We start from the raw sequence: 21040 nt of genomic DNA, 5'->3' as shown, positions 1-21040 counted from the left end.
CTTAAAGGACTCAGAAAGCAGAATTAATCTTTTCCATTTCTTTGATGTATCACTCTAATTTAGCAGAGCACAACAGATAGGAGCAAAAGCAATTACTCCCAGGAATTTTAACAGGCTTCATGCATTCCTCCATTTTTAGGCACTAAAATCTAGACAAGTTTACGGAACTGTTTCTCTAACAACTACTCTATCTAATTCTGTGCCCTTATTAGTCCCTGCTACAGCAGCTTATAATGATTTACTCGAAACAAGGTCTCTCGCAGTTTCGCCTGCAGAACGGGCTGAGATGTTGCAGAATTATAGTTCGCTCCATAGTTCTGCTCATGGGAAATGAGGTGGCGTCCATACAAAAATGATTGCACTTCTTTGGCACATCACACCTTCGCTCCTCAAATTCCCATGAATTTTCATGTATGTTGGAAGCTGACAAAAATCATCCTGGAATTTTTCTTTGCCTGATATTCAAAAGGATGAGACGAGGCAAGCTTTGAGAGAAGTAACTCCACCCAAGCCAGAAGAGACTTCCTCCAACAACAAGCCTCTGGAGTCTGCAAGACGAATCCAGTGTTCACTATCTCCACTCAAGAGCCATAAAGGCAGGTTAGACCGGGACTATTATTACCCCCGGTATTATGTGTAATGGGTTCTGCCCTAGAGGTTTCTTGGCGCTGTCACTGCCTTACCCTCGGTGCCAGACCTGCTCTCAGCTACGTTTACACACGCAGGGGCAGGGTGCGCAGACCACTCCAGCCCCTCCACGGCTCCCTCGGGCGGGCACACGGGGACAGGACTGGAAACTGCTGAATTAATTGATTGTGCCAGATAGCAGCCTCGCCACTTGAGTTTCTTCTTCACAGAAGCAAAAGGCTTAACCAGTGGAAAACAAAAAGCCCACAGAGGCTGAAATATATTAGAGTTTAAAACCCAAAAAAGAGTGGAAGAATATCTCTGCCTGCCCATACCCCATCCCCTGCCGGGCCCTTCCCTCCCTCTCTCTGCAGAGCTGTGCTACATCCACTCTCACTACATACAGGCTTTCTTCTCTGGTGCGTACCCATTGAACAGGTCTCAGTCTAATTAATTATCACGCCGATATGAAATCACAAAAGGATCCTGGTCTTCCAACACATGCAGATTCTTTAACACATTTAAAGAATGAACCCCCTCCCTCTCCCCCAAAAAAAGACCACCACAAACAAACGAAAACCAAAAGCAGAAAACTTGCTCAGAAGAAACATGGTATTTGCAATTTTGGACTCCAACCAGTTAACTCAGGGAGCAAATACGCTTCCAGACTGCCACTAGTGCCCAATTATTTACCTAATCGGTGAATAAATTGAACTAGTTAAGCTGCTCAGAGACCAAAGTCAGCAAAAAAATGAATATAAAACATCATATATTAAAATATTAATGTACCCAACATTTTGTAAGGTGATCACTATTAAGATTCCTAATCCAACTTCTTTTGCTGAGACAACAGTTTCATTAACTGCCACGGTGAAAATCTAATGATGCATGGAAATATGCCTCGAAAACATCAAACAAGCAGAACGGTCACAGGAGATGCCTTCAAATCTGGGCACCAACTTTCCACTTCAACACAGGCACATACAAAGACAGCAGCTAAACCCATCCGCACTAACTCTACATCTTTTGAGAGGAAAACAGTAACGGAACTGCCTCTATCATTAAACGTGCAGAGGAAAATACACAAGGACCAAAGACAGAGGTTTTTTCATAAAATATAATTTTAAATGAATCTGCAGCTAATTCTAAGATACAAAAATAGTTAATAGCTCACATCTGAGTTTTTTAGGTATTTATACTCTGTGATATTACTTAAGTTCCTTTTTAACTAAGAATGGGGTTGAATAAAAAATGTTTGGAATATCCTATGATCTGTCAATGCTGGACTACAAATATGGGTATGGGATTTGTGGGTGAAGGAGATCATTCCCAGGACACCAGCCCAGTGTTGGTCTCTAAACCCTCCCCACCATTCACAAGGAAGACTGTAAGAAGCTTGGGCTTTGTCAATGGCAAATTTCATTTTGAAGCTCCTCTGTATACAGCAAATTCTGGTTTTATGCTCTATTGCTGCAAAATGCGAAATGTGTACATTCACGTTCAATGCAAAAACTCAATGTTTTCACGTCACATTGTATAACGAAGAAAAATGAGGTAATAATCCTACATATGCACTATCCTACATAAGGGCTTCCTGTTATATTTCCAGTCTCTGTAGTAATGGTGCATTTTCATTATACATTTGAAGACACTTCTTGGAAAATTTCAGACACGTATAAATACATAAAGTGACTGCTAGGTAATTTTAATTTCAGACTTTAAACCTCTATGACTACCAGCTTGTTAATAAAAAAAACAAGTTGGAATTACTTAGCGTCTCAAAAAAACCCACAAGATCAACAGCAGTATAAATATACACTAAATAAATAAGACAACACAGTCTTCAAATCTATAATTAATGCATTTTACAACGTTAATAACAACAAGCATTTAAAAGTGCAATGCCAAAACTGACCCGCATTTGGCTATTCTGTAGTAATATTATTAGCTTTCAACGGCAAAATATTCATCTAAATAATACCCTCTAATTAAAATAACCCTGCTGGTATCAGTCGTGAACAGCAGCAGCATTCCACATACTATATAAACATGTCTATGACTCAAAAATGAAATAATTTGCAGCTGTCCATTTCAGTCTTAACGCATTTTTTTTTGGAAGCAGAAGGAATTCCCATACAAATTTAGTCAGCATACTGCTGGTGCTTGTATCACGCTTAGAGAGCCTGTATCACATAAGAATACACTTCTTTGTAATCGCTTGGAGTAGGATAAAGATTAGATTGATAAAGTAATATATATACACACATATATATTACCTGTTCTTGCCTCTCCAGCCACTTGTCCACCATGGGATGACTGGCACTTAACGATGAACGAGCATTGTCTCTCTGAAACTGGTTAGACCAGCTACTAGTATCTCGTGGTAGGCTTCTGTAGTTTTCATCTTTCTAGTTTAAAAGAAACAAAAAAGTGTCTTATAAAAAACAACCAGTCCTTGCACATTAACAATGCAGCTGGTTATTAAACGAATGCAAAAGGAAGACTGACAAAGGACAACGCAGGATCAGCTGGACCCAAGGACAACGTGATTGCCCGGCCATTCAATTGCGAGAGTTCCCCTTCCTTAATGCCAGTGAAGCTCAAGCAAAGCCTTCGGTGGGTTTGTAGCTCCTGCCCCCGCTTGTGCTTCGCTATCTCTCTTTTCCAACCTCAAACCTCTAGTGCACAGACTTCCCAAGCACATAGCCAGCAAGGCTTTCGGAGCATCACACTGCTTTGTTTCATTCTCACCAAAAGCAAACACACCGTACAACAACCCAACTGGTGACAGCTAAGGCCACTACATAATTTTCCCAAGTCTCTGTATGTAATCAATTTTACAATCAAAGCTGTCTCACTGCTCCAGGTCTCACTACTTCAGGTCCTTTGGACCAGAATAGCACGGTACAGAGTTCAAAACTTGACTTTATTATTCCACATAATAATGCTTTGCTTGGTTTGCCTGAAGGTATACAAATACAGTCGCATTTGTAAAACAGCAGCAGATGGAGATTGTGCTGATGTAGATACGTTTATCCCATTGAGAGTTATAAAAAAAAGATTATTTTTTTTCTTTTTAATTGATGAGTTTGTCTTCGCATCTTTCCCGCAAGCTGTACAAATTCTTCAGCTTCTGAAGATGATTAGTCCTTAGCCAGTCTGATCGCTAAAAGCCAATAAAAACACAGAGGCAGATCCTTAATGATGGGAGTTACCCATAGCCCAAAGTCAATGAATTACGGATAACTTACATAGGTTAGCTTCCCCCAACCGAAATAATATATGGAACTGAAATTCTGCTTAGCTTTTCAAAATAGGATTACAAATATGTTGGTAGTATCCTTCCTTCAGGAGCAGAGTATTTTTTTCAGTCAGTGTTTGTCTATCCTCACGCCAAATCAGATAATTTAGAGAATATCTATTTTTACCATAGTACTTTATTAGCAAATAAAATAAGACTGCAGTCCTACATATTTTGCAATACTACTGCTTTTAGGAATCTCAAAAAACTCTAAAAAAGTAAATAACCACCAGTACACATTTGCAGCTAAAACCTGTGGTTTTTTATTTGTAGCACATGGCAAATTTTTTACCCTTTCTTAAATCAGTATTTCGGTCTACCAGCACGAGTATTTCCATTCCCTATTTACTGTATTGATATTTCTTTGGCTTGGCACAGTATTAGTCCAATATTCTAAAATATGGACTGCAGCATCAATTCCCTTACAACTGTCCTTAATAACTTTATTTTGTGTACACATATGACTGGTTTTGCCAGGAAATCCAGCTCTCAGTATAACTGTGATACGTAGCACAGTTTTCAAAGGCTTCCTGTGTAAGAGCAGTCTTTTCGCTGACACATCAAACTTAGGCTTTCTTAATTGATGACAACTTCTTTTCTTGAAAGAGACTTTGTGGTAAAAAAATAAGTCTTCCATTTGAAGACATTAAAGCTTGAATTCAACCAGCACAAGATAACCTTGTAAAAATGTCTGCAAAAGTAACCAGCTGAACAAATCACCACCATAAATCAGTTTACCCTGCCACAAATGAATAAGAACGCTGCATCTTGGAGCAACAAAAAAAAAAAAATCCAGTTTTCCAGTGCGGTTAACCACACAGCAAACAACAAACTTGCTCAACCTCTTGCTTAGAAAAGGACAGTGGAAGTGAGTTTCTGCTTTGTACAACTGTCCCTTAGCAGGGCCATAAAAGCCAGGGAACAGTAAATACAAATTGATTTTTTCCTGTTGCTTCTCTTATTCAGTTCTTCTCTTCTGGTGACAGAGGTGGCACAGTTCCTATAAGCCAAAACAACAATTTCTCTTGTTCAAAGTGGTGGAAAGGTATAACAACAAAATCAAAATCTGACAAAGAAATAACAAAAGATCATTTCATGCACAAAACCCCCGATACAGTTGGTGCATGTGTTATTGCCATCTAACAATAACTCGCTGTCTGACAGACTATCACCTAGTGGGAATGAATAGAAATTTCTTCCTGTGTAACGAGATGTTTTCTGTATTTGTGTACTTTATAGATAATTCCATTTTTTATTGATTCGTGTTTACAAACTTCAACATAAACTTTTAAAAAAGATATTTTTAACTATGCTATACAAAAATCTCTCTCCACACAGCATCCATTACCCGTGCAGAGGAGTTTTTTGCAGGAGAAAGACAGAAGGAAAAAAAGTTCATCGAGGGAAGTGTTGTTCTCCAATCATTCAAACGCTAAGTCTCTGATCTGATTCATGCAGGACAGTCTTACTGCTCACAGTTTATATTGGAATATCATTCTGTAAAGTCTTAAATGCCAGAGCACACAGTGTAAGTGAAATTATATAAGCTAAAAGAATTCAATCAGATGCTCTGGTGGTGCATCTATAGGTTGGTGCACCTATACTAATGTCAAGAATTCTGCAAGGAGTTTACTCCTAATACTATCTGTGCTGACCAGAGCAGTATGTCCATCCCATCTACTGAAATATTCCTGCTGTAGCCTACTTCTGTAGAAGATTGTCTTTCTCCTGCTAAGCCCTGCACCAGTTTATTTTATACGCAAGGCACCAAAGTCACTCGGCAATTTTTCTGACAGCAGAAGTAAGAGTTGGAATAGCAGAGAGATGTGGTTCCTGTAACTCCTTGTGTTTCTCAGTGCTGCTCAGAGGCTCAAAATAGCGTTATTATCAGAGTGGAATAAAATACCTTACCAGTGTCGCCATCACATACAGAGTCATTTTGCTGTTAGCCAAACAGTGAAACATTAGAAAAACATTAGATGCTGCTGGCTACCCTGGAACCATGTCTTCGCAGGGATCTCCATTACTGCTACTGCCAGATCTAATTCAAAGATAGCAGTGGTGACAAACTATAGAGGTGGAGGTGAAAAACACATCGCTGCAGCTTAGACATTGGGATTTGCTGGACCAGCACAATCTTGTTTACTATTTAAAATATACATACATACATATATATAAATATATATATATATATAGAGAGAGAGGGGGGGGTTGTCCTTTTTTTTTTTTTAGGCAAATATTAACCCAGAAAGCTTTACTTCTATTCAGCATGATCTAGCATTAGCACACGCACTCCCAACATCCGACTGGAAAAGGTGTGTATGGCTTTTAACTTCAATACCATAAAGAAAAAGATTTCATGGTATAGAAGCCATCAGGGTTACACAGGGAATTCTCATTTCTGGAGCTGCAGCTGTAAGCCCTCCTGGGACCAGGGCTGACACGCATCACCAGTTACAATTAAATGCTCTAATTTTTTTAAAAAAAAGTTTCTTTCCCAAACATCTTTGGGGACCACAAGCCATGTCAGCTTTATCATGTTTGAAGTGGAAATTGATCAATGTAACACTAAAACTGCCAAATCACAATATTACTACTACACTTAACAGCAGCATTTTGCAGTATTTTTAATGAGGACACATAATCTAACGCTTTAAGATTTAGTTCAGCATAGTGTCCCTGCGGAGCTTTGCTGGAGGGTTGGGTGAAAGAGGACAGGAAAAAAAGAAGCAATTTTGCTATACTTTTAATTTCAGATGAGTTGCAATACATAACAAGCTCCTCATCAAAGACTCTGCAGTTGTAGATGAAATGATGCATTAGCACGATCTGTGTACTTCCATTACTGGCTGTCAGTGCATAAACTCACTCGTGATTTTAACCTGTCGTTGTAACCCTACAGACCCCCAGCATCACTAACCCAACCAGAATGTCCTCCACACGGTACGGTGACAGTTCCACACCTGTTATCCCATTTGCCGCTAGGCCACTTTCCAAACAGTGAAGAAGTTGGGTTTTTCCCTTTGTTTTGACCTCCTGTATGGCTAATGCAAAGTGTGGAAAATTCTGGTGGGATTTTTTTTTTTTAAATACTACATAGCAATACAACAGGAGTAGAGCAGATTGAAGACCTCTTCAATGTAATTCTTTGGAAGGAGATCCAAAAATGTAAACCGAGTTTTCACTTTAATAATTTTTACAGCAAATTGCCTGCCTCTCATTTAGGATCTTCGCTAAGAGAGACCGTTTTGGGCACTGACCTTTTTTTACTATCCATTCTTTTGTCTTATACGCTGTGCACTTTGGAAAAAGCTTCTCGCTTGCTTGGGTTTGATTCCTTGTGATGGCCTCAGATTGAGATAGGATTTGTCCATGTTGACAAGAGATGAGAATTCATTTAATCTTTTGAGGTTATAATTTCATTTGAGAGACTTTGGGCAAATTCATGTCTACAAGTGTATTTATTGTTGTTGAATCATGATAAAGGCTGCTCTTCTTTCTTTTTATGCTTCACTATGTTCATGTTAGACCCTGAACAGTTTGGTGTCACTCTCAGACAGGATGCTAAAAGCTGTAATTATCATAAAATCATAGAATTACAGGATTAACAAAACATTAATATAGTTTATGTAAATACCTCTCTGTCTGATGCAAGTATCTGTTTATAAATGCAGTAGTAGACACATATCCCCATTTTCCATGCTGTCTGAATGTCTACTAAACAGATTCCTGGAGGTTTTTGGTTGGTTGGTTTTTTTGTGGCTGTGTTGGGTTTTTTTAACTGGACTTTAGACAAATAAATGAGGGATAAGACCACATTTTTCAGAAATCCCCATTTCTCAAAAAAAGAAAGATGCATGAATAATGTCTATTTTACGGGGAAAATACATTGCATATGGGAAATTAATTAAACCGATAGATGTATTTAACAAACAGAAATTCCCTTTTAAAAGAAAAACACCTTCTTACACAGAGGTCATATTTGGAACTGTTCTTTTTATTCATCTGCAGCTTTTTAACAACAAATTGTACTAAATCTCAACAGTTTACCTCGAAAATAATTGCACCAGTCATCTTTATAAATATCTATATATCTTAAGAATCTGACACTACTGCTTGGACGAGCTTCTTTTTCCTCTCAGTAGATTCGGTTCACTTTATCATGCTACAGTTTAGTTTCAAAGCTTGCTTTGTTTGAGTTCTATTGAAGAACATGACCCCAGGAGCTACAATAATCCAGATGAAGCCCAGCCATCTAACACATTATAAGAAGGAACCGGTTCTGGTCACCCAACACGAGGAACTTTTGATCTTAGGCCACGCTCCAAGGAGTAAAGAAGAAGAGGACCCCGACACTGAAGGATTACCACAGCTTTGTGCTTCCTCTCAGCTCTGAGCCAGAACGTGGGTCATTTCCAGCAACTGGTAAAAACTGTCTCAGGATGCAGAAGATGTAAATCTAATAGTCTAATAAAGAACTCGCATGCCCTATTTATGATGAAAATAGATGAGAAGAATGACCACTCTGTAGTCATTCTGATGTTTTCAGAAAGACTAGTCTTCAGAAATGACCCTCTCTATAGCTTTGTGAATGGAATTAATGTATTATGCATAGACAATAGCTCATTAGATGCCAACGAGGAGAAAGGCAATTGAAAAGCCAGTGTTCTGCTTAAGTTCTATCACCTTACGCTCAGAAATTTCCAGAGTTGTCCAATTCCAATTCATATATTCCATGTTACCCTTTGATTGACAAGCAAGTCCTGACCTTAAAAAAAAGCTGTAACCAGGGGCCATGACGAACAGATAGCTTTCTGTGCATGCAGTGGTATATGTAAATATTTAGTGTTAAAGAATATGGGTTAAATTAAGAGTAAACTAAAAAACATAAGACTGCCTATCCAAAACATTCTGTTGTTTACAACGGAAAAATCAAAAATGTCACGATCTCTGCATGTATCCACGCAAAGCCAGAAATTACCAGTGTACACTGTTATTTCTCAGACTGAGGGATAGCAAAGAAGCTGCTGCTTCTAGTCACTCTTTACTTATTAATCTAACAATAAAACCTCAAGACAGATAATGCAAAACGACCCAAATAACATACGGCAGTTGATATTCTCTAATTATAATTCAGAAGCTGGATTTTATTTCTGTAAGCTTCTTAACTATAAAGGCATGGCTTTCCATAGTTTCGAAAAATAAATGAACCAGTTAACTGAAAACATCATGAAGCTACCTATTATACTTAGAAACCTGTTTCCCCTTTTACTATTTTTCACTAAAGTTAAATATTCTCTTTTGTTGTGCCACTATAAAGGCCTCTAAAGAGTTTCTATGTATATATACCCAGCTATACATGAATCTATATGGCTATCTGTTTAAATGCAATAATAACGCACAATCCTGCCATTTTCACCAGGTATTTGGTTTTGTACGCAAATTTATACAATGCTTTATGTCAATTTGGATTTAGATGAAACAGCATTTTTAAAGTTGTTTGTTTATTTTAAATGTCAACATCCCTTCACTGGATTCCTTGGGAGAGCCAAAAAATTAAATTGCAGGAGGAGAAAAAATCTGATAATCAAGTAGTTTCAAAAGTATGCTCTGAAGATAGGATGTAACAAATAGAATGTTAATTCTGGGAGCTAAGGAGAACAGGAAACGATGGGGTACAGAAAACTTCACAAGCATCTTGTATTTAGATCTTGAAATGAAGAATATCTTCTAAACCACCAGCAGTATGCTTGTAAGTGTTGGGTAGATGCTTTCAGGTGGCCATAGCTCAATGTTTAGAAACTTGCACCTGCCGTCCTGGAACGCAGAAAGGAGGCCGGGGGATGAGGTAACCGTTCTGTCTTCTCAGACTAACGAAACTGGGTTTTTTCCTCTCTTTCTTCATTACATTGACAAGCATGGAGAAGCAGGGTGATTTAAGGTCAGAAGCAGGAAGGCAATGCCCTAAACCCATGGCAAGCAGCGGTGCCTTCGCACGCTGCAGCCAGACGCTCCCCCCCTCCGCCAGCCCTTGCCCCCACCACCAGCCTCCTCCCTATTCACCAACACGGACAGGGGACTCCCCAAGGCTCCCAGCAAAGCATCCCTCACCTCATCCGACTTGCAAATTCATGCCAGACCTTGACCAGTATCCCTCCTGCGGTCTGCGGGGAAAGGCCCAAATAGGTACCAGATGGGTGGCTTGTCGCAGCGTGTTTCTCTTTTATCTGAGTTTACAGCAACACCGTCACCTTAGGCTCCTTGCAGTCTCAGGGGCATCCTCTCGATTCAGTTTGCTCGTTTATTAATTTATGAGCCTTTCTCACGCTAAACAGCTTCCCATCATTCTCCGTCTTACGGTTCTAGCTTTCCTCCAAATTTCTTTTACTTCCTGTGCTCGGCAGGCAACGCTCTCAAGCTGGACATCTGTATACAGGAGCTGAAGAGCTCGTTTATAAGACAATAAAACTGGGTGGTAGCACAGAATGATCATCCCCTTTCTGTCAGGCTGTGAAACAAAACCAGGCTAAGTGACATCTGTTTCAGCCCCAATTTTAATCATAACAGAAATAAGCCCAGAAGGTGACTAGGTGTTCCTGGTTTGAAATCCTGTATTTACTGCAGCTGAATTTCCCGACTAATTAAATCCTACCATCTCCTCCCCAGCCATACTACTCTTTTGTATTGATTAGTTCCACCTTGGGCCTGAATTTTATTCTGAGACTACTTTGCCTGGTTGTCTTTCCTTGTCTTCTTGTGTCATTAGTATTCATTGCAACATGACCTAGGTTCATTTAAAAATACAAGGAATACAGCAAAAAAGGCTGAAATAATCACTGTTTAAACTGCGCAGACTCATGTCAGAACGCTGTAGAGCAGTGCAACCCGCAACCTGGATTTTACTTTAAACTTCTTTTTCTTGCTAGCTACACATTCAGCCTAAATCCAAACCTGCTTTCCACCAATACACAACTTTGATAATATGGAAACAAAACAGACAAATATACAAGTCTGCAGAAACTCTTGAACTACGAGAGTGTATACTGTAAATGCACAGTTGTGGGTTACAACTAAATACATGAAAGTAGGTCAAAACCCAGATCCAACTTTTGCCAATGAAAATGTATGTGTGTGTTTCTAAACTTCAAAAATAAAATCACTAAACCTGAACATCCAGCATTTTTTTTTCTTTTGTAAACTTATTCAATCTTTTATCAAGCTACTCTTTCAGGCCCAGAGTTTTTCACCCTCAAGCCCAGGGAGAGATGCAAGAACATAAAAAATTAAAAGAAATAGAGCTGAACATTTAAACATGGGAATTTGCAAAGTACACATTCACTTAGATAAATGGCAGGGGAAAAGTCAGTCATTCGTTACAACTTCAATTATCCTATACCATGTACTTGAGAGGTTTGTGTTTTCAGTATAGCTTTCTCTGTCTTTCAGAGAGGTGCTGTACACTGCATTTACTGAAGTGAAAAGACAAACAACCTGTCCATGTGCCACCATTCCTTCATCACCAGTAAGGGGGCTCTTCCGGACCCTCCTCGGCACTCCCAGCTCATGATGCAGCACCGTGTCCCCTCACCTATGGACCAGGCATTGCTCACCCAGGCACTGCTCACCCATCACACAGAAAGAGAGATGGGACAGCACAGCACGGGAGAAAAAGACATATTCTTCCTACGCTACTGATGAAGAACAAAGATTGAGAGTGATCAACAGACTTGCTTAGCCCCAGAGCAGAATTGGGGAAAAAAACTCACCAGCTCTCAGATCTCTCTATTATCTTGCACTAATAATCTGTCTCTTTTGGGGGACAAGGAGGCAATTTGATAGATGAGCTTCCACGAATGGATAACTTGGAGCAAAAAGAGGTAGAACAACAAAAGAGATGGAGAAAATCACACCTTCGCTTTGGATTTGTTCTTTTTCTGGTTGTTTTTTCCCATGCTTCTTAATGCATCTGCTCATGACTGACTTTGGATGCAAACAGCTGAATGCTGCCCGTGCACACAGTACTCAGCAAACAGAATAGCACAGCGTCAAGTTGTACACATTGGCTGTTACCTCTCTGTGCACCAGGCAAGGGGTTTTCATTTTATGTCTCTCATTCCCATCCTGATGATGATGATGATGAGAAATACCGTATTTGTTTTCACATTTTGAAAGTGAGGAATGTTGAGTTCTTGCACAGAGATTTCAATTTTTATTGCACTAAAATATCACTAGCTGCTCTGTAAAGAAAGTCATTGTCTTCTCCATGGTATCCAGTGAAAGTGTAAGAGAAGATGGATACGTAAAGAAACACAAGTAATTCTATCAAAACATAAGAAACAACTTTCTTACTGTAAGGGCAATTGAACACTGGAAGAGGTTGCCTAGAGAGGCGGTGCAGCCTCCATCCTTGGAGATGCATATGCTCAAAACCTGACTGGACACGAACCTGAGTAACCTGATCTAGTGGACCCTGTTTCGACCAGAAAGGTCAGACCAAATGATCTCCAGAGGTACCTTCCAACCTCAGCTTTCTGTGATTCTGTGGAAGTCATGAATTTTACACACTACCCAGGACAAAAATAACACATACTATGTTTATTTCATATTGTACTCTGTTTGGGTACGATTCCTCTAAACTATTTCAACATCAGGTGACAAGCTGCCAGAGACAAGTTTTTATCACAAAGAAAGAAAACTGGTGAGCGTAACTTTTGTTTTTTGAATTTCCATTAATCTCTCTCCTATAACAACTTTTTCTGCATTAAAACACTCTATTTCATCATCTGTAGATAACTCTCTCACATTCTCCCTTTCTCTCAGTCTATGTGAAATCACATCTGAAACGACAAAAATTGTGGCTGTCTCACTGAAAAGAGAATAAACCTCTACGAGGAAACATTCGTGGCTACTGAATCCTTCAGAACTTCTGTTTAAAACATTGCCATTTTTATTTTGAAAGCAGAAAGCTGCATTCATTATGCGGGGGTTTAAAACCTATCATGACAGAGATGCCAGGCTTTTTGCATTTACTCTGTATTTCTCCTTAGCTGGTTCTGTTGTATTACAGCACTCTACCAACATTGTTCATCGGTACGCGCTGCCTCCCTGCTGCAGGAATATGAACCAGAAGTGAAGGTTCCCAAGAAGCGTCAGCAACACTTCGGTCTGTTGTTCCCAGAATGATTCCCAGTCTTTTAGCCCGCAGGCTTCCCTGTTCAATCTCATCGATTTACACTCTGCAATTCAAACTCTGTGGCTACAAAATGACACTAACACACCCAGTTCTAATAGAAGACACTTCAATCCTCTGAATTATAGTTAAAACCTATTGAAATGCTGTGTCTTCGGTGTTGGTGATAAAGCAAACTTCACTAAGCTGTGTTTAAAGAGACTCAAAGCTAAACGCAACTAATTTTCACTTTAAATCTGACTTTGACACTGACATACCATTATTGCTGAAGCTTTTCATATAATACATGCATGCTTTTCTCCTATCTAGACATATTTCATTAGAGAATTTTTTTTTCAATCTGTTTACAAAGAGGATTAGAAAGCATTGCATCTTTCACATAAATAAAAAAAGCCTACAATCCAACAATCGGAAAATTTGTACTCATCAGTCTCAACCCATAGGAACAGTAAAAATACCTGCAAGAAGAGACGGTGGGAAACACAATGCTTTACAGGTAAGGGATTTGACACTAGATGAGACTTAGATCACACGCATACTCCCATTTCAAATTCTTCCCGTGCAGTTTACAGAGCCCAAAAAGATTAGGTTTCCAAGTAGGAAGAAAGTACATCCTGAAAATAATTATTCCTACAAGGCATAGCTATTTTCAACCTCAAAACAGATATATGGGCAAACGCATTTAAAAACAAAGAAAGAAAAAAAAAAACTGGCTGCTGACTAAATGGTGAAGGCAAAAAGAGAAGAAAAAAAAAATTAAAAAACGATGTGCCAAATACACTCGGTTATGTGTTTGCTGTTGCTGATCCACCACGCAGAGCACGTTGCACACCATTTGCTTTGCTCCAGGTGGGTGAACCCAGGAGCGAGCGAGGCACAGAAGCCCATGCACAATCATTTTTCTCTCTCATTGCTCTCTCTTGAGCTCTCCCTTCTTAGTGTACATTTTCACTTCTTTCTGCTGTACCAACGCTGCTATCTCTGATGCAACAATATATGAATCAAATTCAGGAAAGTCACAGTAGGAAATTTTTCATAAGCCAGTTAGCCATGGTATACCCCTGCATTAAGCAAGGGAGGTTAACTAGACAAGCCTTGCATCTTTCAGAGAAGCAGGATCAAAACAGACAACTAATTTGCAACGATATGCAATTCCTCACCACAAATGGAGATGCAAATTAAAAAAAAAACATGCGAAAATATATGGGATAATTAATTCACAGTCGCTATAAGAAGCAACGTATCTGGTTGTTGCATTTTTATGTTCTTCCAACACAGTAACACAAACATCTAAGGGAAAAGAAACCTGATTTTCATTTATGCAGCTCACACCAATTAAGGACAGCTAGTTGAGCCAATAGGCTTTGGTACTGAAATATTAAGAATGTCATTCAAATTAACAGTTATTCAGAAAACAACAATATCAAAAAACATTTTACTGCAGTGAAAAAAAGCACACTTGATATGCTTCAGCCGCACACAATCTGTTCAGCTGTACAGTTCAACACAATTCAAACAAAATTACAGCTTGCAAATCAGGTATTACTGCAGGCCTTTGAGAAGATATTTTTACTAAGAGATTTCTTCTTGTTTCATTAGAATGGCTCAAGGAAGCAAGAGACAGGATTAAGTCAAGCCATGACTCACTAGGTAATGCAGATATGTCTCTCACACACAAATGTATCTGAAAGTGATTTTAATATGCAGTTAAAAAAAAACACACCAGAAACAAATTTACCTACTAAAGCTGCTGATAATGATGAGCCAATTTTGCAAATACTTGCACAGATGAAGAGACCTATTCATTAGGTTGAGACCACTCATGGGAATGATACAGAAGGAAGAGGTCCAGGAAGAGGTCCAGAATTACCTAGCTGAGTACAGTTACCAACACTACAATAACTTGTAAATAATCGATAACGACGACAATCCTTCAAATAAATACTTTGAGACACAGAAGGTCTGGATTCAAGTTGCTCTTACAGATGAACAACACAGAAACAAGAAATGGCCGAGATTCCAATTCTAAGAAAACACAGAGTGTATTGTGATATCCTGGTAATAAATATTTTTCTTTACATTGATGATATGAAAAATGGATCAGACTGCATGCCCAGTTTAGTGCAAGGATTTCATACCAAAACATCCTGCTTACTGTAATAGAAATGCATCCCAAGTTCAACACACATTCAAATCTTCGCAGGACCTACCCAGGCCTCTCCGAACCAAATTCTGTCCCTCTCTGGTCATTCTCTTCTTTTCTTAAGGACACAGGAGAGCCTCGTGTCCAGCTTCATTGACCCTAGTAACTACAGGTAGCACTACAATTTCTTCAACAGGATCCTTCAAATATCCCACATTTTTTCCTCTTCCCCAGTGCCCTTTTCCCTTTCTGTTTGCCCAGAACTCCTGGCATATGTCCTGGCTCCTCACAGCCCTCAGTGCATGGCATCACTCCCACCCCTTCATTTCATCTCATCTTGGGCATCTGCCCATTTTCCTGCCATCCCAACTTCTTCTTACCCAAAATGAAACAAACACCAACAAGGAGTCTTCTCTTGCTTGCCCCCGAGAAATAACTCCCTTCTGCCAGATACACACGGTTTCTCTCTGCTAATTCCTCCAAAAATTGGACAGGGTTTCTACCTGTCAATTATTTCTCTTTAGAGGTGACGGGCTGAAAGTAATGTCACTTCTTAGAGTCAGTAGGTGGATGAAGCTTTTGGCAACTCTCCCAGAAACCCTTTTCTTGTTTCTGCAAGATACTGCTGGGGCAAAGTTGCTAATCTACAACTGTGCTGCAAATCTCAGCCCAAGAACATATGTTCTTGTGCTGTCAAGAGAGAGAACTGCAGTGAAAACATTACGTAGTGCCAACCGCCCACAAAAGATATATGGGTGCTCAAGCCCAATGCACTGAGCAGAAAATTAAGATTGTTCTCATTGCTTTGCTTGAAATGTCTGTGTCATCTATAATCAACGAAACAGTCTGGAACAAAGCACAGCCACCTCCTTTTGTTATCCGAGTAGCTGAAGGAAACAACCTAACATAAGAAAAGTAGTGAGGACTTGTTATAGTTCAAACAAACAGAATACTTTTGTAAAAATTCAGTGTTAGTACTTCGGTAAGTGACTGGTGACAGAGACTTCAAAAAGGCTCTCTTTAGAATAATACTACAAATGAAACTGTTGCTAATACTGGGAAAGGAAAGGAGAATTCTTAATATCCATTCCTAAGAGAAATAGGATTCACTGCAAAAGCTGGACTCGCGTGAAGAAACCAAGATGCTGAAAACACAAAAAAAAACAGTCTAACACAAATGAACTCAGGATTAATTCATAACGTAAGCTGCACATGGAATTACTATTTAATTCTAGTTGTTTACAGTGTTTTAGTTATTAAAAAACAGTGCACTCTGTGAGCTGCTCTACTGAAAGGATTGATGTATGCATAGAGTGTGCAAAAAAGGTAAAAGAAATTATCAGTATTTACTGTACTAACCAACCTACATTAGTTTTTTCCAATCTTCTTGATTTAATGTGCCCTTGTGCCTTGCTTCTCATCACTACATGAGATCACATGCATTCCTTTCCAGTTGGGTCACCATGCTCCAGTAGACATGAAATATTTTCACAAAAATCAAGAGTAAGTACATGCTGAACAACTAATGATGCAAGACGACTAGTGTGAAAGATGAGTTGCTGTTCAGTTCCCTCCAATTTCTGCTAACTTCAGACACGCAAAGAAATCTGATTATGCTGTGTAGGGCCCTCCATACCTATGCTTTGGAGTAATGAAGTGCAGTCTCATTAGGATTTCAGAAAAATTAACTGAAAATATTAACAATTCAAGTGGATTAGATTATCATTTTTCTTCTCCAAATCAGAATAGTATAAGGATATTTTTCAAAACAACATGCACTTCTGTGCCACACCAGCACGAGTGGCAGAAAATATACCGTTACCTACCTGAAATCCTGATCAAGCAGAGACCTAATGACACCATGTTAAACTGACACCTCTGTAAGAATATGGACCTCAATGCCTACGAGCACTGTGCTTTTATAGATGCTTTTGAAATAACCAAAAGCCCACCAAAGATACTTGAGTTCACTAGCAGCATGTGAAAACGTCTTTATTTGGGGTGTGGGAGCCCTGGCTGCAGTGTCTTAGTTTGCATTTATACTAGACGGAATTAATAATAATAAAGGAAAAAAAAAATCTGTAATAAGCTGCCTATTTTCCAACTGGATTTTTTGTGCTGAGCAGTCAGAATGGTAACTAAAACTGCAACTTTCTGTAAATATTACTCATTTCTATTGGAAAATATACATAAGTTTTTCCTTGTGAGTTTGTTTGCAAGTTGCCATCACAATTATGGGCAATGTCAGGGCTGTACAAAAGGGAATATTTCTTCCAAATCTTTTTTTCAATAATGGACTCAGAAGAGAGCTTCCTGCTGACTTCTCCAGCTAATAACGTAATTCATGTAGAGATACTGAAATAATTTTGAAAAAAATGAAGGAAAAAATACTCACTCTGCATTTCACTGTTTTAGTTTTAAGAATGCTATCAAGGAGGGACAGCATTTGTAATTTGTGTTTTGTATTACTTGACTAACGCCTCAGAAAGTAAAAAGTAGCAACGTCGGGTCAGAAAGACAGACCAGACCAGCTGTGGGCATGCACATTATTCACTGACATTAGGACTTCTACGGAGATCAGTAAAGATCATTATAGACGTGACCTATTTGCATTCAAAGAAACCATGCGACAGCATTTATGCCCTGCTTTGCAGAATAATGAGTAATTAGAGCGTCAACTAAAGTTAATAGCAAAATGAAGTTTTTAGAGCCCCTGCTGTGGGCATCACCAAGAGTCTCCTGAGGGCAGGAAATGTGTGTGACCCAAACACTCGTCTGCTGATGATGGGGGTTTGGTGGACAAGGTCAGAAAACACAAGTTTAAACCAGGACCAGGTGAGAGAAGGACAAATCAGCAATTCAAGATTCATGCACATTTGTCATTTATTGGATAAAGAGGGGAAAAGAAATATACCTTTCTTTCATGAGCACTGGGTACGCCAGGGTTGTTCTGCTTGAGAAAGCCTGCTGTTGTGGACCACCTTGTAGGGTTTTTCCGTGAAGGCTCTTCTGAAGAAAAATTTGTATCACTTACAGAGGTTGAGAGGCCAATCAGTGCAGGGTCACTACTACGTCGGACATGAAGAGGCATATCTGAAGAATAAAACAGACAGTAAATAAACATTGACTTGATTTAAAATGTTTTTCACATAAGAAAAATATTTTTTCAAGCTCTGGATGGGTGGTTTTGACCAAACGTGGTTTCACAGAGTAAGGAGTTATTGACCTCAGCATAGTTCCTCAAGGACAAGGTCTGTTTCCTCAAAACCACAGCCTTGTCGCTTGGCCGCACGAGGAGAAAATGAGGGCAAAACCAAACTCTTTGAACCTAGTACAGCTCGTTGGCTTTACACAAACAAGCGCAGCATTGCTATCTGTCGGATGCTGTATCAAATCAAAAAACAGCTTGAACAACTTGAAAAAAAAAAAGCCTGGAAAAATAAAACCCTGGAATAGAAAGCTTGAACGACTAAGAGGCTAAAGTGACCTACAGGCATTTTAAAGAGCAAGTAGCCAAAGGCTACTAATTTAACAGCCTGGTGACAAAGGATGGCGTGGACTAGGACGACGTGTCCCCCACCCCACTGCCACGGCCGCAGCATGGGCACCACTAGCACCATGTGCTTGCCAGAAGCTGCACACCCGCCTCTCGGCAGCGACAGGCAGCCTCCTCGCCTTCTACAATGTACTCTCCGTTTCTTTCTCTAAACTTATGGAAGTGACCGTTTTCTATTCTGCATTCTTCCTTTGCCTCTGCCTGACAGCTGAAACAAGATCTGTGCTGATTTACCCCGATTCCCTTAGCCTTCTGGCTGCCATGACTGACAAGAGAAAAATATTTCATTAGTAATAAATGATTCAGCAGGCAGGTAGACTGATTGGAAAGAGATAGGTTTTTTTAATATACGTAGAGGTCAAATCCATTCTGGAAACTTTGATGTCCCATTAAGGTTAGTTTCTCTTGAAATACAACTTAATTTTTTCCAATTCCATTTATTATCCTACAACAAATATCCACATATCTATCCTTTCCTTGCCCAAACAGAAGTTTCATTGCCTGTATTTGCGACCTCTCGGCACCCTCCCACTCAGCGTCAGAACAGAGGGGACATGATTTATCAGTTGAATTTGTCTTTACTGCTGCACTGGGAACCCTGAATGCAAAGTGGGAAAGGAAAAGGTGAAAGCTACACCAGGTAAGCAGCAGAGTTACTGGGAAATGCACGCTGGGCAACACTTGAGAATGAAAACCAGGCTGTTTTCTTTTTTAATGCTTCGATGAAACAGTCTTCGAGGCAGCTGAAGGTGCACCTCTCGCAATACTATCAGGAAAACAATGACAAGGGTTTAAGTGACTAGTTTTAAATTTTACAAGAGCTTTATGTTAACACTACGTATAACAGTATTAAAACATAGAATCTTATTTTGCATGGCATTATAAAGACCGTGAGAAATACAGTAAGTCAAGCCACACAGAGAAAATGCGTGAGCATTTATTATTTTTGTTTTAAACAACTAGGAGTCATGCTGCTGAGGTACGCACAGGTGTTACAAGACAAAACACCAAACAGTATTCTATTTCATGCCCACCCTGGTATACAAGAATAAGAGATAATTAATTTTTGGGTTCTTCCACAAAGGTACTATTTCTCTTTCCTTTGAAAATCCCTTTTTTATTATTATTTTCATAACAAAAATAATCACAAGTTAATTTCTAGTGAATAAAATGTTTGCTTTTATAAATATGTACATTTGTACATATTTTATATATATATATAACAGAAGTAATTAAAAGAATATTTCAAGAAAGAACACTTTAATTACACAGAAAGCTATTTACGGTCTGAGTCAACTCTACTTCCATTTTGATTACTCAGTATACACTCATAAACTCTGAGGGGTTTTCTTTGATTGCCTGGTCTTCAACTACTTCACATTTCATGAAGCAGCTGAAGGTAAAGCCCCTCGTTTCCCCCTAGATGGCAAACAACAAAAGCACACCATCAAACGGCACGAGATGCCTGTAACAGAGGTGGCACAGCTGCAGTCCCAGCCACGGCCCCACCACAGTTAATGAAGCCACCCATCAGCAGCGGTGACGGTGCTGCTGGCACAGCCCTGACCATACCCCCTCGTTTCTTAATTAGCCTAAGCAAGAACGTGGCTCTGTATTACGTAGTGCCACTTAAGAAAACTACCAATCTATATTTGTTCCAAGCAGCAGCCCGTGCATATTATCCTGTTTGCCTCAGCTACCCACCCTACAACAGAGAATTACAATTTTCAAACATGAGTTCACTCGCTCCTTATGCTCGTACATCTATATATAAGCACGGTGATAGCAAAATGTTCTTGTATTTTTACACTTTTTCGTCAAATTCCTTGAGAAAACAAAAGTTCAGTTGGGTGAACTTCTCTAAGAAGAGAAGCAGAATTGCCAACAAAGAAAGGAAGGAAGAAACGGGAACTCAAGTCAGCACTTTTTGGAGGCAAGCGAGCAATTATCACTGCCTTGCCTTTTGCTTTCTAGTGAAAACCTGAGAGTTTGCACCATGGTAAGCAGCAGAGACTTTCCGCAATACAGGAAGTTAATTATGCAACAGAATTCCCAAATATTAATATGCTCCAGAGAAGACATTAATGGGAGAAGTTTCTCTACAAAATCTGTTCACTGATTAGCCACCTTTAATATGACCTGTTTCATTTTAGTAAGGTTAGTTGTTGAGATATTTTCAGACGTTACTGAACACTTCTCCAAATCTTTTCTTTTTTTTTGTAA

At 39.3% G+C, this 21040-nt stretch overlaps 1 protein-coding gene across 14 annotated transcripts in view; it reads right to left on the bottom strand.

Annotated features, from left to right (window-relative positions):
* Positions 1-21040, bottom strand: part of PARD3 (par-3 family cell polarity regulator) — a 461531-nt gene that overhangs the window by 254507 nt on the left and 185984 nt on the right. For 10 of the 14 annotated variants that reach the window (XM_063324476.1, XM_063324481.1, XM_063324479.1 and 7 more), the window contains exons 4-5: positions 18176-18354; positions 2904-3035 (exon numbers count right to left, since the gene is read on the bottom strand). In XM_063324476.1, coding sequence (XP_063180546.1) covers positions 2904-3035; positions 18176-18354 — 311 coding nt within the window. The remainder of the gene's footprint in view (positions 1-2903; positions 3036-18175; positions 18355-21040) is intronic. The other 4 variants (XM_063324483.1, XM_063324486.1, XM_063324484.1 and 1 more) reach the window with 1 other exon arrangement.

Source organism: Chroicocephalus ridibundus, chromosome 2 (assembly GCF_963924245.1).
Source record: "Chroicocephalus ridibundus chromosome 2, bChrRid1.1, whole genome shotgun sequence".
In the NCBI taxonomy this organism is placed as follows: Eukaryota; Metazoa; Chordata; class Aves; order Charadriiformes; family Laridae; genus Chroicocephalus; species Chroicocephalus ridibundus.
The sequence above is the reverse complement of the archived record's forward strand: the minus strand, read 5'-3'. Positions and strand labels throughout refer to the sequence as shown.